At 46.9% G+C, this 27,999-nt stretch overlaps 2 protein-coding genes across 7 annotated transcripts in view; one reads left to right on the plus strand and one right to left on the minus strand.

Annotated features, from left to right (window-relative positions):
• Positions 1-1,031: 1,031 nt before the first annotated feature.
• On the plus strand, positions 1,032-27,953 carry Pigh (phosphatidylinositol glycan anchor biosynthesis class H). 5 transcript variants are annotated; one of them, XM_041658161.1, is made up of 4 exons: positions 1,032-1,290; positions 7,252-7,461; positions 9,590-9,673; positions 27,686-27,953. In XM_041658161.1, the coding sequence occupies exons 1-4, from the start codon at positions 1,111-1,113 to the stop codon at positions 27,719-27,721; spliced, it is 510 nt and encodes a 169-aa protein (XP_041514095.1). In that variant the 5' UTR covers positions 1,032-1,110; the 3' UTR covers positions 27,722-27,953. The 5 variants fall into 5 exon arrangements, with proteins under 5 accessions (XP_041514095.1, XP_041514092.1, XP_041514093.1 ...); XM_041658158.1 differs by lacking the exon at positions 27,686-27,953 and adding an exon at positions 15,214-15,520; XM_041658159.1 differs by lacking the exon at positions 27,686-27,953 and adding an exon at positions 10,769-11,574.
• Positions 11,566-27,999, minus strand: part of Plekhh1 (pleckstrin homology, MyTH4 and FERM domain containing H1) — a 47,034-nt gene continuing 30,600 nt past the window's right edge. For both annotated transcript variants that reach the window (XM_041658156.1, XM_041658157.1), the window contains exons 12-29: positions 27,369-27,479; positions 26,252-26,338; positions 25,864-26,025; positions 24,933-25,013; positions 24,405-24,587; positions 23,661-23,769; positions 22,764-22,876; positions 21,835-22,011; positions 21,438-21,535; positions 20,564-20,741; positions 19,929-20,084; positions 18,787-18,887; positions 17,767-17,908; positions 16,720-16,862; positions 16,479-16,608; positions 14,669-14,755; positions 14,249-14,395; positions 11,566-13,796 (exon numbers count right to left, since the gene is read on the minus strand). In XM_041658156.1, coding sequence (XP_041514090.1) covers positions 13,641-13,796; positions 14,249-14,395; positions 14,669-14,755; positions 16,479-16,608; positions 16,720-16,862; positions 17,767-17,908; positions 18,787-18,887; positions 19,929-20,084; positions 20,564-20,741; positions 21,438-21,535; positions 21,835-22,011; positions 22,764-22,876; positions 23,661-23,769; positions 24,405-24,587; positions 24,933-25,013; positions 25,864-26,025; positions 26,252-26,338; positions 27,369-27,479 — 2,361 coding nt within the window. In that variant the 3' untranslated portion in view covers positions 11,566-13,640. The remainder of the gene's footprint in view (positions 13,797-14,248; positions 14,396-14,668; positions 14,756-16,478; positions 16,609-16,719; positions 16,863-17,766; positions 17,909-18,786; positions 18,888-19,928; positions 20,085-20,563; positions 20,742-21,437; positions 21,536-21,834; positions 22,012-22,763; positions 22,877-23,660; positions 23,770-24,404; positions 24,588-24,932; positions 25,014-25,863; positions 26,026-26,251; positions 26,339-27,368; positions 27,480-27,999) is intronic.

The following is a 27,999-nucleotide window of genomic DNA, read 5'->3' on the forward strand; positions in this document are numbered from 1 at the left end:
CCCACCAAATTCTACTCCTGAGCTATAAACGCCTTGTTTTCCTCACATCCAACACAGACACCTGAACCCTGCCTTACGGGGAGGCAGCCCCGTGTATGTGAATAGAAAAGCTCACTTTAAATGACAGCTTGCTTTTGTTAATGTGGCCATGATGGTTTGTGACTGTGGTCTTTCTCCTCCCATCTTTGGGATTGATAAACTCTTTTTTTTTTTAATTTTTTTTTAAAGATTTTATTTATTTATTATGTATACAACATTCTGCCTCCATGTATGCCTGAATGCCAGAAGAGGGCGCCAGATCTCATTACAGATGGTTGTGAGCCATCATGTGGTTGCTGGGAATTGAACTCAGGACCTCTGGAAGAGCAGCCTGGGCTCTTAACCACTGAGCCATCTCTCCAGCCCCTTGATAAACTCTTTTAACAGGGAAGACATCTGTCCAGCCCAAACCCGGGTCTTAGGCCTAACTCCGTTCGTAACTTTGTTTTCCCGTGCATACTAGCCTCTCTAATTTTTTGATTTCTGTGACTTAACCCTGTTCCAGTCTCCAAGCTTTGCCCGGTCCTTTTATTTTCTGGAGATTTTCTTCCCCAGCATCCCCCAGACCAGTGTGGCCTTCATCCTTGTAGGTTTAGTGATGGGAGCTTCACTTAAGGTTGCCCAGTCCTTCTCTACTGGTCTGAACATTTTTGCCAACAATACTATTTTAAGTTACATCCATATCGCTTTTTCCTACTAGAAAAGAAGCTACCTGGGGAACAGGGAATCATCAGCACCTAAAATTTCTTCGCAAGGAAATGAATGCATGAATGAATGAACATACCTGTGGACCATTTCTGGGGCTCACTCTGGAGTCGCAATATAAATGAGTCAGCCGAGTGAACAGAGATCCTAATCTGTCTGAAACTGGGGCCACGTATCTGGGGAGCCTGGCCTATGGACAAACTTGGAGAACCAGCTTCAACCCCTTGCTCCGTTCTCGGGGCTCAACTACGGCTGCGCGGAGCGCGTGGCGGGCGGGGCCGAGCCGCTTCCGGAACGGTCGGGAGCCAGCGAGACTTCGGTCCTCCGGGTGCGCTAGAGCGGCGCGAGCACCTGGCGTCCGCAGCCATGGAGGACGAGAAGAGCTTCTCGGATATCTGCGGCGGCCGCGTGGTGCTGCGGCGTCGCTACTACTCGCCGTACTGCCGCGAGTTCGGCCTCAGCTCGGCTCGGCTGTCGCTGCGCTCGCTGACCGCCGTCACCTGCGCCGTGTGGCTGGCGGCCTACGGACTCTTCACCCTGTGCGAGGTAAAGGCCGGTGCTCGGCCCTCGCAGGCGGCCGCTTTAAAAAGTGCTGACCCGTGGGCCCGGGCCGGAGTGTGGGGGACTCTGGGCCCGGGACGCCGTCCCGTGGCTGGAAATGTTCTCCCTCACTGGGTGGCTGCCCTGCTCATCCCCAGAGCGTACCTCCTCGGAGAGAACTGTCAGTGGATGCTCCTCCTCCATTCACGCCTCACTGCCTATAATAGCCAGAGGACCACAGAATTCCAGAAAGGGGCTTTGGCAGACACAGCTGTGCACACGAGGAGCGCACTATTTCTTCCTGGTCTCTGCGTTTCAAGACCATGTCAGCCGCCTCCCCCTCCCAACCCTTCCCCAATTTAAGTCCACCTTTTTGTCCCCCGAGACAGGGTTTCTCTGTAGCCTTGTAGCCTGTCCTGGAACTAGCTCTTGTAGACCAGGCTGGCCTCGAACTCACAGAGATCCGCCTGCCTCTGCCTCCCAAGTGCTGGGATTAAAGGCGTGCACCACCACTGCACGGCCTTAAGTGCATTTTCTAAAAAATTGCCAAATTTAGAACATGAGTGTTTTCAATGTTTAGTTTCCAAACTTTTAGTGTTTTTTTTTTCTTCTGAGCCTCACTTTTCACATATCTAAGATGGTTAATAATATTGTTACGGTCAAATGCCGTGAGTTTGTGACAGTTTTCAAGCAAAAAGCATCATCCAATTGCTCAGGATGAGTGCTGGTTTCCTGTATAGTGTCCTGAAATGAAAATATCCCCAGTGTGGTCTCGCCAGAGCTAAGTACACTAGAACTGTTTATTTCTGTAATCTGCATATTGTTTGTATTAGAACATCCATTCGTTTTCTTCTTCCTTTTTTTATTTTGTCAGGGTCTCAGTATATGTGCTACTGGAACTGGATTATAGGCCAAGTTATGTGGCACCTGCTCCGCCTCCCTAGACTGGGACCAAGGGTGTGTTTCATCACACCTGGCCCATGAGTTTTTATGCCGTCAAAGCAGATGGCAGAGTATAATAATTTACATAGAAATAGATGAAATTAAGACCACTCATTTAGGACCTGGGGGATGGCTCAGCAAGTGAGGGCAGCTGATGCCCGTAGGTGAGAATCCCAAAACTCACATGATGGAAGGAAAGAGCGATTCCCAAAAGTCCTCTGACCTCCACACAGTAAATAGTAGGCTGGGTGTGAAGGTGCATGCCTGTCATCCCAACACTAGAGAAGCAGAGGCAGGAGCATCTGGGAGATGCAGGAGCCAGCCTGGTCTGCATCACTGTACATCCTGAGCTCCATAATAATCAGGGCTACACAGTGAGACCCTGTCTCAAATAAAACAAAACATATAAATTTAAATAAATAGTATTTTTTAAAGACCCTAATTTGTACCAATTTGTATCTAAAAGTTTCTTCACAGATCAGTTGAATTCATTAAGTTGACCTAACCCTCCCCGCAATTTACAATATAGTGGAATTTTTATTCTATTTTTTTTTTGGAGGGGCATTAGTGTCTCACCATGTAGCTCTGACTGGTTTGAACTCATTCTGTAGATCAGGCTGACCTCGAACTCACAGACATTCCCTGCCTCTGCCTCCTGAGTGCTGGGATTAAAGGGACACATCACCGTGCCCAGTTGAACTTTAATGTTAGCCTATATTCCAGATACCTGTGCAGTTATCTGAAAGGAGGAACATATTACATGCCCAGAGTGCTAGCTAGCTGTTTTGCTGAATTTCTTATTTCAACCCTAGAAGAAAACAAAGGTTCAGAAAGAGTAATCATGCAATAGTCTTGATGTTGGCCAGGTGACAGATACGAGCTTCAGAACCAGAGCTGCTTGACTTTCTAACAGGTCTCAGGCAGTCGTGTTCACCATGTGTTGATACAGGGCCTTGCCATGCAGCCTAGGCTGTCCTCTCTCCATCCTCCAATCTCGGCCCTCATCAGGTGCTGGAATTACAGCTGTGTACACCACACCAGCTCAGAGTGGGTCATGCCAGCTCCCTGCTGTACTAATACTTCTCTTGCGTATTACCCCTAATGTCCCCCAAGTGCAGAAGTAATGCTTGCTCCCTTGTACTCCAAAACTTCCCTGGGGCTCTGTGTGCCAAAATTTCAGATCTTTGCCCCTGTTCAAAATATTCATGAAGGTAATGAATATCTGCAGTGAAAAGAGCTCTCAAAGGAGACATTCAAATATGTGGCCTCCAACCCTGACTCAAATGAATAGTGCATTGTTAGAATTCTAGCCAGGAAAATGGACTTTGAGGCCGGTTATCTTAACAAAAAGCTGAGTGGGCGAAATTCCCTGAGCATTTTTTGTTCTTTATCCTGTCATTCTCCTTGCCTTTGAATTCATAGTTCTTCTAATACTATTCCAATCTGAGCGCTTTAAGTCCTCCCAGCATGCACTGTCTTCTCTGCACCAGTGAGGGCCTGCTGCCTTGAAGTCTTCATGGGACAGTCCTGTGTGTTTTAATCTCTCTCTGTCCCTCTCTTTCCCTCTCCACTTTTTTATGGCCCTCCTGCCCTCTCACTTCTTCTCTCCCCCTTCTTCCTTCCCACTTCCTTGTTACTGACACTTGTAGTCAGTAACACAGTATTCTAGACTCTTTTTTCCCCTCCTCCTCCTCCTCCTCCTTCTTCCTCTTCTTCCTCCTCCTCCTTCCTCCTCCTCCTCCTTCCTCTTCCTCTTCTTCCTCCTCTTCCTCCTCTCCTCCTCCCCCCTCCTCCTCCTCCCCCTCCTCCTCCTCCTCCTCCTCTTCTTCTTCTTCATTCTTTTTTCGAGACAGGATTTCTCTGTGTATCTCTGACTGTACTGGAATTCCCTCTTTAGACTAGGCTGGCCTCCAACTCACAGAGTTCTGCCTGCCTCTGCCTCCCTGAATGCGTCACCACTGCCCGACTAGACTCTCTTATGTATCAACCTTGCATCTGAATTTAATCTGGCCTTTCTTCCATAATGTTTATTCAATCTGTACTGTTTACAAGACATTTCTCTACACCTGGAAGTTAGTTACTTGAAACTTGATGTTTCTGGGTCACCAGAGGCCCAGCTATAACTCTCATTTATCAGCCAAAAGTAATTATCTGAACAGAAGTCAGCAAACCTTTTCTTTTAAAAGCCAAATTAATATTTTAGTCTTTGTAGGTCTCTGACCCATATTCTCTTTGTCCTTTTATATTATTTACATTTTATTTTATGCGTATTGGTATTTTGCCTGTATGTTTGTCTGTACCACATGTGCCTGGTGCCCAAGGAGGTCAGAAGATGGTGTCAGGTCCCCTGGAACTGAAATTACAGACAGCTGTGAGCTACCATGTGGTTGCTAGAAATTGAACCCAGGTCCTCTGGAAGAGCAGCCAGTGCTCTTAACCGATGAGCTGTCTCTCCAGCCTGTTTTTGTTCTTTGTTATTTGTTTTTTAGAGAAAGGGTCTCACGGTATAGCCTTTTCTGGCCTGGAGCTCACTCTTTGACCAGGTTGGCTTTGAACTCAGAGATCCACCTGCTTCAGCCTCCCAAATGCTAGGACTAAAGGAGTCCACCACCATGCCTGATTGGGTTTTGTTTTGTTTTGAGACAAGGTCTCACTGTGTAGCTTTGGCTGGCCTGGAACTCAGATCCATTTGCCTCTGCCTCCCCAGAACTGGTATTAAAGATGTGCGTCACAACGCTTGTCCAGTTAGGAGAACTGCAGGAGGTAGATGCAACATTTCTATTTGATATGTTGGGACTGGAGAGATGACTCTTCCAGAGGACCTGGGTTCAGTTCCTAGTATTCACATGGCAGCTCTCGGTTGTCTGTGACTCCACTTCCAGGGAACCTGACACCCTTACACAGATAGACATACATGCAGGCAAAACACCAAAACACATAAGTAAAAATAGATTTGATAGGCTCATTGTTTATTTATTTTTATTTTTTATTTTTTTGGGCTTTTCTAGACAGGGTTTCTCTGTGGTTTTGGAGCCTGTCCTGGAACTAGCTCTGTAGACCAGGCTGGTCTCGAACTCACAGAGATCCGCCTGCCTCTGCCTCCCGAGTGCTGGGATTAAAGGCGTGTGCCACCACCGCCCAGTTTAGGCTCATTGTTTAAAAACAAACAAACAAAAAGCCAACAGCAAAACAAAATGTGGAACCCTTAAGAGATGGGGCCTGTGGGGATATGTATTTAGTCATTGGGGTTTGCCCTCAAAGGATGACCTCTCTCAAGCTAATTCAGCACAATTCCTGGATGACAGGGCCTTCAAGTCCATTAAAGAGAGATGCTGAGGTCATAGAATACTTAGAAGAATTTGATTAGAGTCAGGTTAAAGGGGGACTGGTCAGTGCAAAGAGTGAGACATTTTTTGGCTTTGTGAATGTGGTTCAGCATTACTGAGTTTTATTGATTCTAGGTGTGCTGGTTAGGTTTTATGTCAACAACACAAACTGGAGTCATTTGGGGAGAGGAAACTTCAATTGAGAAGATGCCCCCACCAGACTGGCCCATGGGAAGCCTGTGGCACATTTTCTTCAGTGCGTAATGCCAATCTTGGCTGGGTGGGTTTTATAAGGCAGGGTGAGCAAGCCATGAAGAGCAAGCCAGTAAGCAGCTCCCCTTTACGGCCTCTGCATCTGCTCCTGCCTCTAGGTTCCTGCCCAGTTTTAGTTCCTGTCCTGACTTCCCCCAGTGATGGTGGTGGACTGTGATGTGGAACTGTGTGTGTAGGCTGAAAGAAACCCTTTTCTCCCCAGGTAGCTTTTGGCATGGTGTGTTATCACAGGAGTAGAAATCCTAAGACACTAACTAGTTCAGTGATTACCTTTTCTTTGTAGAGTCGGGAGCAAGAGTGTGAGACACCAAATGAAAGAAACAACAAAACAAAACGTCCCACATTGTAGCTTCAGAAGTGGTAAAGGTTATAAATGTGTCTTAGGCACAAGGACATACATAGCTCTTGTGTGCATGTGGGGGTGGGTGCAGTGGACAGTGGTATGGATCTAATAGGGCCTGTTCATGCCAGACAAATGCTGTACCACTAAACTACACCCCCAACCTGCCTACCATTTTCTGACCCCTTAACACATCATTTGGTCATAGCTGTAAGTAACCCAGAACAAAAGGAGATGAAGGATGAGGCCATTATTATCACAGTAAGAAGTAAGGTCCGAAGATCTCAGAGTTCAAGTGAGAGTCTTATTTGACCCTGGCTCCTCATTCAAACTCCCTCCAGTGTACTCTTAGTCCTCAGCCCGAATGTCTTTGTGGGAGAGTGTACCCACCAGAAACCACTGACTTCTAATAAATCTCTGCACCAGCTAAGTCTTGCATTATAGGCTATCCCTGGATGCTTTAATCTTAATGCCCCTGGCACTGTTCCCTCCCCACCCCGCTTTCCTTTCTCCATTCTTTCTACCCATATTTTTTAAAAAATATAATTATATAATAAATTGGCCTCTTCTGTAGACCTCTGACTACAACTTCTCATTGGCTGGGCTTGTGATATGTGTCTACTTCTAAACCAATCAAAATGTATTCCAAATTCTATTAGGAAAAATATAAGTGACTGTCATTCAGGGAGTCGTATCAGCTGCTGCACAGAGCACCTCACAGTTGTGTCTGTAATTCTGTGCTATATATTTTTCAAGGGGAATAGGAGAGGGAACGCACTGGGTCCTTAAGTTGTTATTTTAGGAAGAAAATTTCTGAGATAGATGTGATGATGGCGGATGTTTTGCTGGGACATCCCAGATCTATTCATTAGTAGTCTGGACCTTTTCACTCTGCATGCTGTCCAAACACTTCAGGAGCTCCAGAGAAAGTGATACCCCTCCATGCTTGTTCCCTCGTCTCTTCACTTCAGCGTAGTGACCAGAGCAAAGGCCTTGTCCCTCATGGTCGGTTTAACTCGCTGTGTGTTACAGATCCACATAGGGGCATTTGGTAATCTTCCTGCCTGTGTCTGGCTCTTTCTTCAGAATAGCATGATCCTCTCTGCTGCCATCTTCATCACCATCATAGGCCTGCTTGGTTACCTTCATTTTGTAAAGATTGATCAGGAGACTCTGTTAATCATCGATTCACTTGGCATCCAGATGACTTCATCCTATGCTTCTGGCAAAGAAAGTACCACCTTCATAGAGATGGACAAGGTCAAGGATGTTATCATTAATGAGGCTATTTACATGGTAAGTAAGTGTTTACGGGGTATCTCTGAACTCTGCATGGAGGCAGTCTGCTCATAAAGCATTCATTGTCACAAAATTAAACTTAAGGATCCTCCGTTCCAATACAAGTAGTTATTTTTTGGCTGACTTGCTCGTGAACCATGAAAGAGAAACTTACATTAAAATAAGTTTCCTCGGTGATGGGGTGTGTTCTAAGAAATGCATCGTTTACCAGTCTGCTGGTTGTACAGAACATTCTTGTATAATGGTACAGTTTACTCACTCTCATTGATGAATCAAAAGATGTAATAACAAGATGCTTGTGGTTGCTGCCAAGTGTAGTCCTGTACTGCCTTACAGTAAACTGTTTTTTTTCCTGAGTCAGGGTCTGACTGTATAGCTTATGCTGGCCTTGAATTTCCCATCCTCCTGCCTCTATCTCTTTGTGCTTGTTCATAATTTTACAAATTTTTATTTTTACTTATGTGTGTGTGTCTGTGTATGTATCCTATTGAGGTCAGAAGAGGTCAGATCCCCTGGAGGTGGTGTCACAGGCGGTTGTGAGCCACCCAACATGGACACTAGGAACTGAACTCCAACCTGTAGAAAGGCAGCAAGCAGGGGCTGGAGAGATGGCTCAGCGGTTAAGAGCATTGCCTGCTCTTCCAGAGGTCTTGAGTTCAATTCCCAGCAACCACATGGTGGCTCACAACCATCTGTAATGAGATCTGGTGCCCTCTTCTGGCCTTCAAGCATACACACAGAAAGAATATTGCATTTACAATAAATAAATATTTAAAAAGAAAGAAAGAAAGAAAATAAAAAAAAAGAAAGGCAGCAAGCACTCTTAACTGCTGAGCCATTTCTTTAGCCCCCTGCCCCCTACTCTTGTTGTTTGTTTGTTTTTGAGCCAGGGTCTCTTTGTGTAGCCCTGGCTGTCCTAGAACTTAACTATGTAAACCAGATTGTCCTCAAACTCACAGAGATCTACAGATTCTGCCTCCTGAGTGCTGGGATTAGAGACGTATGTCACCATGCCTGGCTAACAAACTTTTGCTTTTTTTATAAGTAGGAGTACACTCTATTAAAAAGCATAGCAAACCATGGTTGCTGCAGAGGTCGCAGTCTGTCGTGGATAAAGAAAGAGTCAGCGTTTTGTCTTATATCTTGTAGCTCAGATGCAAGAGCATTTGATTGCTTCCTTTCTCGAAATGAGGTCTCACTATGTTGCTCAGGTTGGCTTCTAATATCTAACCTAGTTCCAAGGAGCCACTTGCCTTGGCCTCCTGATTAGTAGGACTTCTGGTTCATACTAACATACTTGCCCCCCCCCCTTTTTTTTTGAAGGGAGTTAATTCTTTAAAAATCAGAATGTAGGCAAAGGGACACATGAAGTCATGAAGGAAGATGTAAAGCTAATTCTTATTCTGGTTTCAATTCTATGTCATTTTCCCCCTGTTTTGGAGTGGGTAAGTGGCATAAAAGTATAATTGGTAAAGTATAAAACCCTAATCAAAGCTCTGTGGCTTCAGAGTGGACATTCTGATGGTACAGAATTTGAGACTTGCCAAGTGTTTGAATGGTTACCTTAATCTAGCTTTGATGTTTCTATTTGTCAGTACATTACAATTCAGTGATGATTATTTTTTTATTTGCTATGCATGGTTGCACACGCTTTTCATCCTAGCATCTGGGAGGCAGAGGCAGGTGGATCTCTGTGAGTGAGGCTAGCCTGATGTACATAGCAAGTTCCAGGCTAGCCAGTGATACATAGTAAGACTCCGCCTCAGCAAAAACAAAGCAAAAAGATTTTTTTATATATATCAAATAAAGATAAAGGATGAAAGCTGGGCGGTGGTGGCACACGCCTTTAATCCCAGCACTCGGGAAGCAGAGGCAAGCAGATCTCTGTGAGTTCAAGGCCAGCCTGGTTTACAAGAGTGAGTTCCAGGACAGGCTACAAAAGTACAGAAAAACCTTGTCTTGAAAAAATAAATAAACAAGGATAAAAATAAACTTCTATGTCAAAAGTTGTCAAATATTTCACTACTTAGAGGTAATTCGTGGAAAGGATTTTATTCTTTCCCTTGAAGGAAAACTAAACAAGATGAGTTTCACCGAGACCTCTGTCTGGTGTCTTTTCTTACAGCAGAAGGTGATTTACTACCTCTGCATTTTATTGAAGGACCCAGGGAAGCCACATGAGATATCCCAAGTAGTTCCTGTCTTCCAGGTGAGCAGTGTTCTTCCTTTCTCCTGCGAAAGCCTACCTTTTCTCTGTCTGCTTACCCTTGCCTCTTTTGTTCAGTCGACATGAATTTCTGTTGTCAGAGTGAGTAAAAGTTAGGATTTATTTTAGATCTCAGCAGCCTCTCTCTGATGAAGATACACTTTAAAAAATAATAATTCACAAAAATCTTAGAAGACAATTACCAATCATATAACCATTTTTGCTTACAAATCACTTTCTTCCAGTCTGTCAATCTACCATTGTATAAGTTTACATTAATACAGTGAGGCTGAGATATTCTCTCTCTCTTTCTCTGTTTGTCTGTCTATATCTTTTCTACCACAGCCAGTATATTTACTTTAAATAATTATGTTCTATTATATTGAAATATTTGTTTATTTAACTATTTTATTGCTAGGCTTTAAATAGTGTCTAGATTATCTTTTCTTTTGATCTTACAATAAAAACCTTTGGTGGCACAAACCTGTAATCCTCTTGTTTTAAACTGTTAAGTTTTCTCTTCTAGCTGAGTAGAACCTAGAAATCAGTTTTATATTTATAATAATTTTGTGTTATTTTTGAATAGTAAACATTTATTAAATAGACTTTCTACATGTAATTTTCTGTGGCTTCTCTTAAATTTTAGTTGTGTTACATTTTATACACAATCTTTTCAGAATGTGCATTTTAAACTGCTCATCTTGTCTCTGAGATGCATTTCACAACTTGTGACACTTTTGAGATGGTCTATCTCACTATCATATGCTTTTGTCAGGCTAAAAATTGTATTTTGATGCCTGTAATCCCAGCATTTGGGAGGCAGAGGCAGTAAGATCTCTTGAGTTTGAGGCCACCCTGGTCTACATAGTGAGTTCCAGGACAGCCAGAATACACAGAGAGACCCTGTCTCAAAACAAACAAACAAGCTTTTTATCTTACATAAAGGCCAGATTTAGAGAGCTCCCAGAAAAGTGCCCAGAGGCTTGACCTGTGTCTCTTAGCTCACAGTTGTGCTATGACGTATGTGAGAGATTGAGGTTGCAAATGGATTCTTCTTCTATTCTCCTTGACTCTGCGTTTCTCCCCTTTGGAATTCAGAGTGCCAAGCCTCGGTTGGACTGCTTGATTGAAGTATACAGGAGCTGCCAGGAGATTCTGGCACACCAGAAAGCCACATCAGCAAGCCCATGAATCTCAGCATTCAAAGACCAGTGTTGTCTTTATGGGAGAGGACTCCTAGACCATAGTGGCTGGTTTATTTTCTGTATTGTAAAAATCACTAGGTGGACACAGTCCTGGGAATCAAAATGGATGAGTGATCTCAGAGCTATAGAGGAGACGGTTGGAACTTGACTCAGTGTTTTGATATATTATAAAGTTCCCCTTATAGATTTTATCTACATTACTAGTCAAGGGGAAACCTTAAGGATTTTGACATATCAAAAGTAGGCCAGGCATAGTGGCAGATGCTTTAATCTCAGAACTTGAGGCATAAACAGGTGGTCTCAAGTTTGAGGCCATGCAGGGCTACATAGTGAGGACCTCCTCCCACCCAAAAAAGTAATTCACATGAAGAACACGCTGTGAAGTTTCTGAGCATGTTTATATTTGTGTTAAAATCTGTGGAGTATTGAGACTGGTGCCAGATTCTACAAGAAAAATAGAATTTCCATCTCCATGGACTCTAAAATGCCTTACAAAGGGCTAGCCTCGGTCCATCTAGCACCTATGATCTCTGCAGGATGACTCTTAATCCACAGCTTAGCTAAGGGTGTTATGGATGCCAGGACCCAAGAGGTATCAACAGGAGGATTGAAAGTTTGAGGCCAGCCTGGGCTACATGGTGAGGCACTGTCTCAACTTGAAAATAAATAAATATCCCAAACACACAGGAATTGCTGGTTCACTGACAGCTTTTTATTGACAGGCATACACAGCACTGCAGCCATGGGTGTCGAGCACATTAGTACCTTTCTGTTACTCGGTATTTTCTATTGCTTCAAAAGTTGCTGGGACCAAGAGGGCTTAGATGAAAAGTCAGAGAGTTCATGTTGGTTCCCAGAAACGGGACTGTCACGTTAAAGAATTAAGAAGCCAGTTTACAGAAGCCTTTGTTTCTAGGGCAGTTTCTGGGATTGCTAGAGATCAGGAAGGAGAAAGGGAGCTGGGCTAGGCAGTGCAGGCCTTTAATCCCAGCACTTGGAAGGCAGGTGGCTTTCTGAGTTTTTGGCCAGTCTGGTCTCCATATTGAGTTCAGGACAGCCAGGACTTCCTAGTGAGGCCCTGTCTAGGAAGGGAAGGGGAAGGGGGAAGGGAAGGGGAGAGGAAAGGAAAGGAAAGAAAGGAGAGGAGAAAATTTAAAGAGAAAAGGAGGCAGCAAATCTGACCTCCAAGTCTATTACAAATAGTTCCATTCTTTGTAACTCTATTACAAAACGAAAACAACCTTAGAGTAGACCACATCCTTTTGGGCTTTAAGGGCCCCCTTGGAATGTGGCCCACTAGAACTGCATTTTCTGCCTTTGACACTAGCCTGGAAGGAGTTATCAGGACCCGAGAGTGATGAGACGTGAGGTAGACCTGTGTCCACTAGAACCCCAGGACCCAATCCTGGGGCAGGAGTTGACACTGGGACAGAAATGGCTCCTGCCTGTCAAGCTTGTTTAGGCCTTTGTAAAGTCATGTTTGTCAGTCCAGAGGATGAGAAATGAAAGATTCCAGCAGGTGAGCCATTCTGACAAACTAATTTGTAGTGTGCAATAAACACATTGTTGGGTTAAAAGCTTATTTCCTGGGTGTTGCTCCTATCCCCTTGACCATGTTACTGAAAGATGATAGAACTACCTTAGAGCTATACAATAAACTTAGATTTTTTTTTATATGTTAGAAAATCAAAGTATGAACTTCCAGTTTTTACTATTTTTGGGGGGAAGGTGGAGATAAAGGTCATCTTCATCAAAATCAGAAAGTCTGGGTTGAAAGGGAGTATAGTTTTCTCAGGAAGGCAAAAGTTGAAAAGAAACTTTGCACTTCCACATATTACGAGGGCAAATATATATAGCTCCTGTACTTCCAATTAATTCTCAGAAGATAGCTACCAGAAGTGTTGGTGAGCAATCCAGGCCTTCTGGGAATGGGGGCGGGGTCTTTAGTGTTTCTGATGTGTTGTCTCCTGGCCTCATACAGCAGCAACAAGCAAAACTCACATGCTTGGTCTTTCAGAGGGTGGAGAGACGACTACCTCGTCCTTCAGTAGTGAGCACAGCCTTCACTAAGCCCTGGTGGGCCTAAAATGACACAGGGAGGGTGCAGACTGGATCTGTCCCTGCCTGTGCTAGTCCAGTGTGAGAGAAAAAGTTTGCATCTTAACAGGAATAGCATGCTGTCCTGAGAAGATTAGAGCTGCAGCCCCAGTAGGAGCATAGCAAATGCCTCCTCACCAGTAGGGGGGGCTTGTCATTTTTCTCCAGTTCTGTCGGTCTTTCCATCTGGGAAAGTTGTCCAGTTTTAGAGATTTGTAGACATTTGCCAGAACTTAGGTGAATTAGGAATTTTAGTCCTATTTTGTTCAGGGATGTTCAGAAAACTTCAAGTATAAGCCCCCACATAAGGACCACGTACAATATAAAAAGATGAGCTTCCCTGAGTATCAGTGCAGAAGCCCCAAATACAGTACCACTGCCCTTGTAACGATGGGCCATCCCTGTCTCAGTCTAGAATCAGGTAGCATCCAGAGTCAGTATTGTAAAAGAAATAGTAAGTGGTTTTGATGTTGGGTCTGGATTTTAAAATGCCGGGCCTTGAAAGATAAGGCACTTAAAGAGCACAAAGGCTTCAGAGACCCTGAAGTACACATTTCACAGAACAGGTTCGGAAGGGGCCGTTAGGCCCATCACAGTAGTAGCATGCTCCAGGACACACTCTAATCCCAGAGGCACCAGTGGTGGCAGGGGTGGGGGAGGAGGAACGTTCATAGCAAAGCTGGCCCCTTAGTGCAGGAAACAGAAGCAAAGAGCTGTCCATCCAGGTCTCGGGGCTGGCGGGTTGCAGGCAGCTTGGTGGATAGGTTCACAGTTGCAGAACAGTGGTTCATGTAGCTGGCGATCATGAAGGTAGCTTCTGTGATCTGAGGTCAGAGAAGTGAAGAAATTGAACTAGCCTTGTCTTGAATGCTGAGTTTCTCACTGGCTCTAACATTGGGTACACACATAGCCTTCCTGGGCTTTCGCTGCTTTCTCTCTTAAACTGCTCATTCAGGAGAAAAGCCCGAAAGAGACTAGTGTGATATTTAGAGGTCAGTGTACAACAAATGTACCTTTGTTGGCCTGAGAGTCTCTGAGGTGCACAGTCCCCTCCTGAAGAAAGGAGGAACAGTAACAGCTGAATCCAGGTAGTCCTACCAAGTACCAGCTCAATAGCGAGATGGACATGCTACCCCACCTGAACCCTTTGGGATGCTGATCACACACCAAGGCCAACAATTGTATTTGGCGCAGAACCTTCCCAAAGTTTTTTCTAAGCACCAAGCTTACTATATTACACCAGGCCAGAGTAAATTGTTGTAGCTGTCAGACCCACCTTGGGAGCAGGCATTTGGAAGATCAACTTGTCAATATGGCTTTTTCCAGAGCTCTGGTCTGGAATGGATCTAATCACAAGCATGAAGTCATCCCTGCAGCCACCAAATGTTGTCACTGAAGAGTAGGGATAATTGATGTTCACTTGCTGTGGAAAGGAGCCAGTTGAGTTCAGGGGAAATTCCGTATCTATTTCTTCTAGACATAGGGAGCCTTTACCAGGAAGGGAGAACCCCAAAGGTGGTGATAATTTGGAGAGTTAAATCCTGATATCTGTAAGTTGTATCTAGACTATAGGACAGCATTTCTGGGACAGAGGTTAGAAAGAGGAGGACCATGGCCAGTTCAGGCCTCTAAGTCCAGAGCAGGGAAGATAAGACAGGTGTTTAAGAAGGGTAGAACCAGCCTTTCCCTCGCATACCATAGTGTGGTGGTCCAGGATGCTGACACCATCCTCATTCACAGCAATCCACACCAGAGTGCTCTCCTTAGAAGACAGCTGGGCAGGCTGCAGAAACAGAAAAGGCCCATCAGACCCACAGTTAGAGATTCTGAATTTAAGTACTTTCTGAGAAAGAAGGTATGTCCAGAGGGATGGGCAGTCACATCATCGTGGAAGGCAGAGAATAGCATTTATACAGCGCAGGAATGCTGTGGCAGGAGGCATTTGGCCCTGGGGCTCTGCCATCCAACACCTGAAAGGTGGAGGGTGTCACACCTGCCAGCACGCTGGGTGGAGAGCTCCCAGTAGTAGAATACAGGCCGACCTAGGGGCTGGTGTGTAGCTCGGTTGGTAGACAGTTTCTCCTGCTCCCCAATCTCTCACAAGCAAAATACATCTCGCTTTAGCCAATTTCCTTGGGACTATAAAAGAAATAGGAATACAAGAGGGCAGTGGGATGGGCTTTAGGTCCTTTCAGTGAGTTTGTGACTATTTGGTAGCCATTTCCTGGGTGTTTCTTTCAGGGCTACAGTGAAGTGCTCCAGGCATCTCTCTACCTAAAACCCTGGGGGAAAGAGAAGACAGATATCCTTTCTTTGAAACTTTTTCCAACCTTCCAGGCCAGTGGCATTGTATTTATAATACCACTGTACTTTTACTGCACGGCCCTTGTGAACATTTGTGTGCATATACAGACACACTCAAAGGCTGGAGGTATAGCTTAGGGGGCAGGAGTATTCTTAGCATTGTGCAAGGTCCTGGATTGGTCCCCAGCATATCCCCAAAATTAAACAGGAGATTAACGTTGCTTAGAAAGTGAGTATGAAGAACAATGTACAACTCCCCGAGGGTTCTGTTCCCACTAGCTGGAAAGCCTCCTAAAGGCCAGGGACTGGTCTGTTCATTTCTTTAAAACATTTTTTAAAATTTATATTTAATATGTATGATTGTTTTGCCTACATGTATCTGTGTACTACATATGTGCCTGTATCCAAGGAGGCCAGAAAAGGATGTCGGATCCCTGAGACTGAAATTACAGACAGTTGTGAGCCACCATATGGAGGCTGGGAATCAAACCCAGGACCTATGGAAAAGCAGCCAGTGCTTTTTAACTGCTGAGCCTTCTCCCCAGCCCTTGTTCATTTTTGTAACTTTAAACAGCTAGAACTAGAAATAGTATATATTCAACAGTCTATCTGTATATGCTATGTAGATGAGTGGATGTCCATTTTCTGATATGTAGCTGCAGTGATCAGAACCTAGATCCAGTCTCAATGTCTGATTATAATGTCTGGTCACAGGGTAATGCCTGTGATTATCTGCAAAGTTCATGCATACCAGACACCTACTGAGGAAAATGTCCAACTGAAATTACTGTTTGCCTCCTGGCCTTCGTGTAGAGGTGAGAGTTACTTGTCTGAGTAATCTGATTCCCCTGGGTGGTCCATCTCTCTCACTTCTGGCCTTTTGGGTGGCCAGTAGAGATGAGTTTGTTTAGGTTATACACTGCTTTGTCCTTTCAGACTTAGGTCTGAATCCTCGTGTGAATTAGTTGAGCTTGTCTTTGCAGCAGAGGCACTGGCAAGTCAATAAAGAAAGCATGAAGATAAACAATGAATTATAACTCCACGGTAGACCATGGAACTCTGGAGCAGCCAGAGTGGGGGAGATGACAACTCCTAGGGCTTGATAGTGAGGTGGGGGCTGCAGACCAGACTGATGGACATATGAGCAGAGAAGTGAGAACAGCATTCTGGGGATTTGGGTAATTCCTTTTGCTGTCACTCACCTGAGCAGCAAAGAGCTTAGCACCAAAGAGAGGCCATTTCCGAGCCACAGTCAGGTAGATGCGGATGCATTCAGCAGGGGAGCAGCCTTGTAATGCTGCCCACTTGGTGGCCATCATATCTGCCAGGTGCCTGGTTTGAGTGGACAGAAAGAAATGGTGCCGATGAAGTGCCCGCCTGTTTCCATCACAGCCCTGAGGTTTCCCCACAGGCTTCCTCTGTAAGACCTTGCCTCCAGCCTACCTCAGCTGCTCAGGGGGGGCTCCAATTCGATAGCGCTTTGGGTAAAACCTGTCGAGGACCTGCTGGAGGAGATGCTGAGATTTGGCAGGAGGTGTACCTCCAGGACCTGGCAGGATAGGCTTCTCCAAGTCCCCGTATTCCACCTGAGGTAGAAAGAGTTAACAGTCACGAGTTTGGGGGGTAAAGGGGCTGCTGTTAGAGAGGTAAACAGCCCTTACCCATTATGCTTATCACATGACGATGATAAGAATTTATCTATGCCTCATAGACATTAGGGAAACATCTTTAGGGTCCTAATAAGATTGTCTAGATCAACTCTCACTTTTAGCTAAATGCTAGAAAGTAGAAGGTGCCTCAGACTACAGAGGACAGAAGAGGGCTTGATGTCAGACAGCTAGCCCAAGCATCAGCTCTGCCACTTAGTTTTGTGTCTTTGTTCAAGTTATTTAAACTGAGTGTAAACTTCCTTCTCCTAAGTGGGGATGAAAACTACAGAGGCAAATACATCTGAAATATTAGCATGTGGCTTGCTACAGATATTGATGATTATAATTACGAAGAGCTTGGAACCCAGACTGGACTTGAGTTTATGTCAACTCTGCCTCAGCTCCCCAAATGCTGGGATTATATGTGTGTGCTACCATATCAGGAACCATGGAGGTGTCCTGGACAGCCCATGCCTAAAGAAATCACGCAGGAGAATCGTTCTGAACGTGTGCTCTTTCTAGTCTTCTACTTAGAATGTGGGGTAAAGTTTACCACATGCATTGTGCCACATACAGTGCTCCTTTCCACACCCTGCAGGCAGGGAGGAATCGTGTTTTCCACATACACATAAAAAACTGAAGCACTAAGAAGTGACTTGACCAGGCTCTCACACTGGAAGAAGACTGGGACTTAAGGCCAGTTTTTCAGTTCCCAGTCCCATTCTGCACACAGCCTGTGTGCGGTGAGCGAGGAGTCCCTTCTCTCCGGCACAGAACCCCTCCTGCTGCCTCAGGATCTGCAGTCTTCTGTAAGGTCTCAGGTTTTCTAACAGAAACTCACCTGGGCCATCAAGGCAGCCATTTCAAGAGCCAGCTCCTTGGTGACGGGAAATCTTCCTGCCACAATTTCTCCACTTGTTTGGAAGGCAAGTAACAGCCGCTCTCGCTCCGTCTCCCCTTTGACTTGACTTCGAAAGTATAGCCTATAGGGAAGACAGTAAGAAGCCAGGTCTCAGCTGGTACTCCAGACAAGAATGAGAAAGCTTTCTCTGCATCTTTACCTTGATCCCTACAGTGAAGATAACTGTTTATGCCATTTGTCAGCCTCTTTTCTACCACCCAAGAAATTCGTAGCCAAGTCTAACCTCGCTGTGGTCATGCAGGTCTCACCCGCAGCAACAGGAAGGAGTCAGTTCTGAACAAACCACTAGACTTACTACCTGGTGCCTAGAATCACAACTTGTTAAGGGTCTGACTGAGTTAAGACTCCAAGAGACTGATGGAAATTATTTGCCTGGAGACATACTAGATTAGATCTCTCCTGTTTAAATTGGTAGGAAGTACTTGTATATGTCCTGAAATACAGGAAAATTTTATTCCTAGCTTTAAGTATCTGGTGCTTACACAAAACTGTACCCTCACATAAGGTGACATATAGCCATCCCATGACATTGGTATGGTTCTGTGGCATGTGTGCACACACCTGTCCATGAGGTAGTACAGAGAGGCTGACAGAACATGTGTGCACACACATGTCCACGAGGTAGTACAGAGAAGGCTGACAGAACATGTGTGCACACACATGTCCACGAGGTAGTACAGAGAAGGCTGACAGAACATGTGTGCACACACATGTCCACGAGGTAGTACAGAGAGGCTGACAGAACATGAGCTACCAGGGTCTCATTAGGGATCAGGAGGGTGGCTAGCCTGCAACCACCTGATGTCTGCCACTTAGAGTGGTAATTATAGGCCCCTCTGCCTTATTGGGGGGCAAGCCATTATGTTTGGGTGGGAGGTGATGAACTGGTGCCCAGGGGCAGCCCTCATGTGCACCCCACCCTTAGGCGGCTCCCAGGACCTGTTCTTATACATCAGCTTCACGACGCGTGTCCCACCCTCAGACTTTCCTGGGTGCAGCTCCTTCAGTGTTTGTTCCCACTTGGAGATGGCATCACAGATCTTGAAGAGACAAAAGTCCAAAGTCAGAAAAGCACCTTGTGAGGAGAATGAGGTTCAGCCAGAGCTGGATTCTGGCAGAGCTGAGTGAGGGTTCTATCCTTAGGAGGTGGCCCTATGAAGCCCCAGACTGTCAGGATGGGAGGTGCCTACCAATTCCCCTTTGATGAAGAGGTAGATGGTACCATGGATGTAGTGAGCGTCAAAGAAAGATTGTTGCCTCACCGACTTTGTGTGACCTCTTGGGAAACAAGGCCAGCCCCAGTTAAAACCCATGGTATCGTGGCTCCATTTCACTCACCATATTCTCCTTTCAATAAATATACCCAAACGCCTGCTGTGACCAGAGCCCATACCTTTACTGGAAAGATATGTGGCATTTTTTTCATCACCGCTAAAGACTAGCCTTTCGTTCTAGAACAGCAAAGGAAGCAGATGCTGGAGCCAAATGCACCCATCCAGTGTGGCAGTACATTCCCACAAGTGCTTAATACCCTCATGGAACAAGCCACACACCACCATACAGATCAGCTGTCTCTTTCAAAGGCTTTCACCTGCAGAGGTGCCATGAGGACCTACCTCCCTAAACTACGGTTGAATCTATAACGTATACCATAAGCATAAGCAAACAGAGTATAGCTAGGTGATGGTGCAAACATGGCACCCACTGGATCTGCGTTATAGCTGTTGACCTAAGGGGACAGATATAATTGGTGGCATGCTTGGCAGGGCCTCCTCGTCCTTACACTGAGATAAGAGGCTCTCCCCCTGAATGCTGCGTAGTACCCTTAGGGAGACAAGATGATGAAGATCTTGTCTCCAGAATCAAGGTCACATGTAGCTTTCCCTGCCTGCACAGATCCATTTTAGGATGGCACGGAAATGCTGGCCTGAAGAGATCGTCTTGGTCTCCACATCAGACAGGCTGCTGACAAGTTAGGCACACACTGGACGAGTTCTATCTCTCTCTCTCTCTCTCTCTCTCTCTCTCTCTGTGTGTGTGTGTGTGTGTGTGTGTGTGTGTGTAAGAGGGGGAGTGCTTACCTTGACACGCCCTTGAAGACAGTGCTCCAGGTCTCTGCCAGAGGGATCATCTGTGAAGAGGGAGAATCCAGACTGGGATGGCTTCCTCATGCCTGTCTCCTGGTTCAGCCGCTGGAGGAACTCATCAACTGTGGAGGAGCCATCAAAGCCAACCACCTGGAAATGGGGGAGAGGCACCCTGAACCAGCAGACTTCCTGAGGGACTGACTGTCACTGGGGGTGGCACAGGGTGAGTGCAGGAGGCCAAAGCCAGCTGGTTTCCGCATTCACATGCAGAGGAACCTGAGCCTGCTCGCTGTAAACTGGACCTGGACACGCCCAGCCTCTCCTTTACAGCCAATATTCTGGGGTTCCATCTCGTGCTACTTTCTGGGCCAGTGTTTCAGCTTTCGTGTTCATGCAGTGGGGTCAGAAGTCCTACCTCTAAGGCACCAAATAGGATTCAAGACACTTTGGGATTCGAGCTCCTTTCTCTATACCCACACTGATCATGGCACTCCACTTCAGATCTAGGCCCACCCCTTTTGTCCCTGTGCCTATTAATCTGAAAGCCTACAAGGCTTAGCACACTTAGAAGTATCCTGTGGGCAGTGATAAGGAAGACTTGGGGTGGGGAGCATGCTCAGCGTCCTTACCTGATAGGTCCCATTGGCAAAGTGCACGGGGATGCTGAAGGGTAACGAGTGGTGGAAGGGGTTCCGTAGCAAGATGGACACTACTTCCATACGCGACGGCCTGGCCTCCCGTTCCCCTGTCTGCAGGGTCCGCTCCACTGCTCTCTGGCAGTAGGTGGCGTACTGGCCAGTTTCACTCCTAAAAACAGAGACTGGGATAGTAGGAATTCCTTTCTGTTGGCACCCTGAGGTGCATACCCAGACTTAGCTGGGATAAAAAGTAACTGGATGGGGTGTGGGGGCCTGAAACTGGTACAGGATGTTATTACATTTTTATTTCAGGAGGAGGCACACTGTGGAAGCCAGAGGACAAGTTGTGGGAACTGACCCCAGGTTGTCCCCTTGGCGGCAGTCACCTTTACCTGCTAAGCCATCTCACCAACTGCAGTTTGTCCCTAAGGGCTTATCTGCGGCACATGTCTGCCATGGGTATCTTCTTTTCTTGTCTCTTTCTTTACACTAGTCCTAGGGACCGAACCCAGGGCCTTGTACATGCCAGGTAAGTGCTCTACCATGGAGCTACACCCCCGGCCCCTCATAGATAATCTCCCTGTGTAAACCAGAAGAACACGGATAAACATTTGGGGATAATTTGGGATAGCATGGCTTCACGTGAGACTGTTCCCAAAACAGCCAAGGACACACGAATCGGTGTCCAAAGAAGGTAAAGTATGCTTGGATCTCCACTGCTCATGTGTACAAGGTGATGGGTGAAGTCTCTCAACCCCAAGCAAATCTGAGGGGATACGCAGTCAATTCAATCTTGTCTTTCCCTCATCCCTTTGAAACATGGCAGCAATAGTGAAGGAGGGACAGGGGAAATACTTTTGCTTACCTGGGATCTGCATGACGTTGAAGCCGCTGTTTGACATACCAGAGGAAGTGATGCTGAGGCAGGAAGAGTGGGGCACACAGAGCCAAGAGCTGCCAGCACTGCCACGGAACACAGGCAGCATGGGATGAGTGTGGGCATCCTGCTCTTGCGGCTTTGAGCTACAAAACCTTCACTATTCTTTCTCCACACCAGAACCTCAACTCCCTTGCCAGGCAATGCCCAGGGTAGCAGCCACATTCTCACCATGCACAGATCAGGCAGCCATGCTCAAGTAACTTGGCAGAAGCTGCCCATGGGTGAGGACTGGAGAACACCTGCCCAGGCACCTGCTACCCCTTCCCCCTTAAACAGCTCTTAGAAATGGTTCTAGCCAGTGATGTCCCCAGCGTGTGCCCACCTGCATAAGAGAGTACTTCTGGGGCGGGCGGCAGCTGGTCTGCTTCATGAGCTGGCAGTAGATCTCACTCTGTAGCTCGGGGTGAACAAGGCAGACCTGCAGTGCTGTCTGCGCCAGGGACACATGGTAGTCCACCGAGGCAGCCTCCACAGGCACGTTGATGAAGAGTTGGCAAGACTAGAAGGAGGGGGACAGTGGGCACAAGGCAGGAGCACCCCATTGGTTTTTCCTGGGACATGCACTGGTGTAGCAGAGCTTCAAGGAGTAGTAGCCAGACGGTGGTGGCGCACACCTTTGATCTCGGCACTCGGGAGGCAGAGGCAGATGGCTAGCTCACTGGCGAACATTGAAACAGTCCTTTCTGGAGAGAGCACTTTCTGCTCTTGAGGCTGACCTCAAGTTCAGGGGTGGAATCACCTTTGAATGTAGTATTTCCATTACATAAGCATGAGAAAGATGGGGTACCACAACCTGGCATTTAGCTCCAGGTCCTGCCTCTGCCTCCTATGTGCCGCTGTGACTATGGACATTTAGCACACTAGCCCCTAGCAAGGTTGTTTTGGTTTGGTTTTTTGTTTTGTTTTGTTGCCAGAAAATGCAGATGGGCACAAAGAAAACTAAACTAGGTCAGAATCTCTGATTCCTGCATCCAGGCCTTTTCTGTGGATATCTGAAGGAGATGGCGGCTCCTCAAGGGAGAGCTTTGGGGAGCATTTCCCAGAGCCCCAGAGCTTCCTCCTGGCCTGCAGAAGGGTTACATTCCTGCCATAGAGGGGTTCCTGTGGAACACTCTCTCCCTCTCCACAACCCTCGGGCCACCCTATAATCACTAGGTCACCTGTGCTGGGATGGGCAGAGCTGTGCCAGGCAGAGCCCGAGCACATGTGGGCGCCAACAGCCAATAGGCCCGGACTCCACTCCCATGTTACCTTGAAGAGCTTGAGAGCCTCAGTCTGCAGGGCCTCGGAGGGCAGGGTGGTAAGGGAGGTACAGAGCCCATCTCGGCTGTAACACAGCATGGGGTGCCTCCAGAGCGGGGAGTCTGCACAGAGCACAGACCAGAGAGCAGTGGTAGTCACTCCAGAGAGAACTTGCCGCCTTCCCTACCATTCCCTACCAGCCCCAGCTTTGACTTGCAGGGAAGACAGTGGCTTATCTGGGAACCCTGGGTTTTTCTGGGTTGATCATCTACAGACTGAAGGCATGTAGGTGTGTACTGCAAACTGCGCATTCCCTCACACGGCTGTTGAGGAAGGCAGCCAAAGCTTTGCTGAGGAGGCACAGCCGGGCCAAGCGGATAAAACTGTGAGACCCTGAGCACAAGTGTCTGCACGCAGGGACGGCCTTCCTTGCAGCATCGGGACAGACAGCCCTCAGAGCAGTAATAAAGAGGTATGTGTGCTGTGTACTCTGGAGAGTTCATGAGGGCCCTGAGAATTAGCTGCCAAATAAGGACTCTCAGACATCCCAGGATTAGATTAGTCGGGTCCAAATTGAGGCTTCATATATTAACAAACTCTTAATTATAGATTAACCAGCTGCTGCCTCCCCTGCTTCCACCCCTGCCCCCGAGTCTTCTGCATAGCTAGCAAAGCTACAGATTAAACAGAGTAGAACATTTACCCAGGTGTCTGGAAAGTCTGTTTCCCAGATTCCCTCACATCCAGTGGTTCCCTCAGTGTTTTGGCCACAGACAGAGAAGCCCTGGAGCATGGGATGGGAGACTATACATACAGCTTAGGTATAGTAGTGCTCTCTACTTCTTGTCCTGTGTGCACCCTGCCCCTTCCCTTCAGCCCAGGCAGTAATGGCCATGCTTGCCTTACCTGGGTCTCCCTCACCATCCATCAGTTTCCCAATGAGCTGCTCATAGACAGTGCCCACTTTGGCACTGCTGCCACCTGCAGCCACTGTGAGGTGGTAAAGCCATGTATCCTGGAAAAGGGCAAAAACAAGCAGATGCTAAGGGGGTAGGAAGGGTGGAGGCAAGAGTCGGACTTGCGGGAGGAGATGTAGCTCAGTGACAGAGCACTGTTCTATGTGTGAGTTCTGGGGCTCACTCCCACCACTCCCCTGCAGAAAAACAGCATGTAATTTAAGATGGGAACAGAGGTGTACACCTGTACTGATGTCAGAGCGGGAGTTGGGAGGCTGAGGCAGAGGGATCTTGAGCTTAAGGTTGGCCTGGGCTTATGAGACCTTGTCTAGGGGAAACAGGTGGACTATTACTAGCTTGGCTAGCGTGAGTCAAGAATAAAGACAGGATCAGGTGGGTCAGATGTAGCCCACATCTCCCTGTCTGTAGCACTGTGTCATGCCCGTGATGGAGGGATGCTGGTCACGATCAGGTGGGTCAGATGTAGCCACATCTCCAGTCTGTGGCACTGTGTCATGCCCGTGATGGAGGGATGCTGGTCACTTGGAATGGACTCAACAGACAGTCAAGGGTAACATTCCCATCCAGTGTCCAAGAAGAAATAAATTTGAATTTGGAAAGCTCAGGAGAACAGAGAGAGGGAAAATCAGAACCCAGGCCCAAGCTAGGACACAAAGGCCCAGCTCCTCCTTACCTTTTCATGCTTGGTGCCGATGAGGAGGTAGGTGGGGCTGTGCTCTGGGGGGTGGATCACCAAGGTGCAGTGGGAGGAAAGCAGCCGTCTGGTTCCTCCAGCCTCATAGTCTTCGTCCGAGTCACAGGATCGATCTACTTCCTCTATGTGAGCATCCTGCACAGGTAGGCAGCCCAGGGGTCTCTGCGGACATGAGCCTTCCATGAATAGGCTAACAGGAGGACAGGGGAGTCTCCTTCTGAACGCTTTAGGCTGGGTGGGGCTGGATAGCACAGACATGGACAGAGGGCAGGATGAGGAGGTGGAAGCTACAGCATTGTAGCCAGGCCAGAAGCAGAAGACTGTGCTGTGGAAAGTGCCAGCCGACTATACTGGTTATGATGCTGGTCACACGCCCTGGAGGAGCAGGGCAGCCGGCTCTGTATTTGGTGTAGGGTTTGGTGTGGTAGAAGGTAAAGCTGGGGGCTGCCATCAGTGGCCTGCACCGTGCAGTTTGGAGGAGGCGCCATTAGGAGGCTGATGAAATACCTTGTCCTCGTGGCTCCGGTAGTAGTAGAAGGTTTTCCCAACAAGGGCACACCAGACCAGCTTAGAGTGGCCATGCTTTACCTGTTAAGTGAAATGCCTTCATTAGAAACAGGACTCCAAAATAAACTCAGGCCTCGCCAAGACAGACCACGGGGAAGAGTACCAAAGTCAGGGCTCTGTTCACAGTGAGACTGCCATAATATGTACCCTGTGGTAAACCAGCCACTACTGAGCCACTCAGGGACCTATGACCTGCCACTGAAAGATTACCCGGAAAATCAGAACGTGGGTATGGGAAGACCCTACTAGTTGGCACAGGCCAGAGCTGTAAGGATGCTGCAAGGTAAATAAAGACCCAGGTAGTCTGGAGCCTTAAGTAAGGTGCTCACAACGGAACAGCAACTGAACACTCACAGAGAAGAAGGGCAGGCTGATGGGAGGCAGAGGCTCAGAAGGAAAGAGTCTGACTGAGCACCGAGCTTGCTGAGCACAGTAACCCACAGTAACTAACCGTGTGAGAGTGCTTCCTAGTTAACTTCCCTTTGCTGGGCGTAACTGGGGTCTCTGCTTCCAGGAAAACCCTAGTTAAAATGTCTTTAGGCAAACCTGGGATACTATTAGTCTTTGAATGGCAGTCTCACTGGCTTTACCTAGGTCTCTTCTTTGTACCATTAGTCCTGACACAGCGAGTTACACTGTGGGAGGCAGTGACCAATACCCTCAAGATTAAGTAAAACATTTCTTTCCCTTCTGTCTTGAGAACAGTTGCCTTAAAAGCCCCCATCTCTGTTTCCAGAATCACCACCATCATTTTGTATGCTCAGACTGTGCTTGAGGGTCCACTGGCTAAGCAGTTTGTAGAGAAAGACCACCATCTCTGGGCACTCCCATGCCTGGCTTCCATTACTTCCCTAGCCAATCCACCTCGTACCTTGGTCAGCCAGCCCTTCACCGTAGGCTTGGTGCCCCCTGGACGCAGAGCTGGAGGCCCAGTGACCTGCACCTTCAGCAGGCTCTGTAGGACACGGATCCATTCTTCCAGGAGGCTGGGGGACTCTGCTGTTAGGTAGTAGGTTTTGTTCTCGGAGATGAGCTGTGGGGTGGAGTGGAGCGGGGCTGGATTAGAGTCAGTGAAAGACACAAATCCTTCAACCTGCTGTCCCTTCTTTTCATGCTCAAAACCTAAGACCGTATCCTATGTTTCATACTCCTGGTATGAAATCCTTCATTCATGCTTACTTTTGCCTCGTCTTTGCTTCAATCACAGTCCTATCCACACCATACTGCATCTAAAATCCAGCTGCTACAAGCAGGCTCACCTGAAATGTCTGTGCTCCTTCCCCTCGGACAATTTGGCAATGGGAGTTCAGATCCACTTGACCTTGAGGTTTGCGGATGACATCATTCTGCAAAGGAGGAGTAAGAAGGAGAGCATTGGAGTCTGGAGGCTTCTCAGATCATCATTTTTTTTACTCCAAGTTATAGGTACAAAGTGGAAAGTGATTCCCATTCTGGCTATGGTACAATGAGTGACTTGTTCTAGATTCTTCTAGCAAAACAAAGTCGAAATTAGGAACATGAACCCCTCTAATGCAGGCCTCAAAAGATTTCAAAAAGGAGAGCAAGCCTCTAAAATCAGATCAGAAGCTACTAGGTTATTACTGATCTATAAAGCCCCCATACTCCTTTAACTGATCTATGTGTGGTGACGAGTGCCTATAGTTCCAGCTACTCTGGAGGACATGGCAGGAGAATGAGGCTGGTCTAGGCAACAGAGCAAGACACATCTCAAAAAGAAAACAAAACCAAACCTTTCTATTTGATCCTTATACCCACAGATATTAATTAATTAATAAATTAAGGGGCATATAAACCACTATTAGCCTTTCCAGCATTACTACAGACATTATAATTGATAGTAGCATGCTTTTCAAGGAGAAACTTAGGTCCAGAATCCTTAACATGGAGCTGGAGAAAGCTTCAGCCAAGCAAACAGTTGCACAAGAGACAAATCCATTTTGTCCTCTTTATAACATGATGCTTGATTCTGCCAACCTAGTTCTCAACATTCGAGGCCCCTCAATTCCAGACAGTAAAGGAAAGAAGAGGAAGCAACAAATTTTTCAGTTAGAACGATCCAGAAAGGGTAAAGACAGTCTGGGAACATCCTTTTACAAGGCCAGGCATAAGAAGAGATCAGTTCTGAAGGAAGAGGAAATTGCCAGCCAAGTGGCCTAGGACTGCCTTGATAGCCTCCCCAGCTTGTTTAGAGAATAGGTGGCCAGCTCAGAGCCCCTGTGTGGCTCAGCACCTCTAAGGCCAGCCATGATGCTAAGTCTTACATCTGGTAAGCCCCAGCCACACTGTCCTTCCTCCAGCTCTTATACAGTGTGGGTCTGGGCTGTGGTCCCTGTGATTACGTCCTGGGGCACTCACCGGAGACTTGTAGTACAGGATCTGTCCCTGTCTCAGGACAAACCAGCGCCTCTTCCATGTCTTCACCCGGCTCCCCATCTTCAGCAGGTAGCCTGACTTCTCCAGTGCCTCCTGAGGTAGAAAACAAGAAGGGAAGAGGGGACAGAGGGGGAAGTCACATGAGGACCCTGTGGGATCGAAGGCAAGGAGGGAAAATGGAACAAAGGGAAGGTCATGGGAGGCACCTGGACGCCACTTAGGACAAAATGGTCTAGACCACCACTGTGTCGTTTTTTGTTAAGAAAAATTATTGACCACCTATGAGTGTTTATTTCTAGGCTCTGTACACTGATGAGATCCAGAGAATTGAATAAAGTGTGGCAATCCTACCACGGAGGAATCCCAGTGATGACTGGGGAAGGAACACCTGGCCCACCACAAGAAGGCTGCAAGGACTGAAGCTGGCCAGGGAAGGCTTGGGGAAAGATCAGCATCTAAACTAGCCTATAGACCTGTGGTTCTCAACCTTCCTAATGCTGCGACCCTTTAATACAGTTCCTCGTGTTGTGCTGACCCCAACCATAAAATTATTTTGTTGCTACTTCATAACTGTAATTTTACTACTGTTAGGAGTCATAATATAAACATCTGC

Source organism: Microtus oregoni, unplaced genomic scaffold (assembly GCF_018167655.1).
Source record: "Microtus oregoni isolate MIOR12 unplaced genomic scaffold, Mior012 000009F_ref0000495, whole genome shotgun sequence".
Taxonomy (NCBI): domain Eukaryota; kingdom Metazoa; phylum Chordata; class Mammalia; order Rodentia; family Cricetidae; genus Microtus; species Microtus oregoni.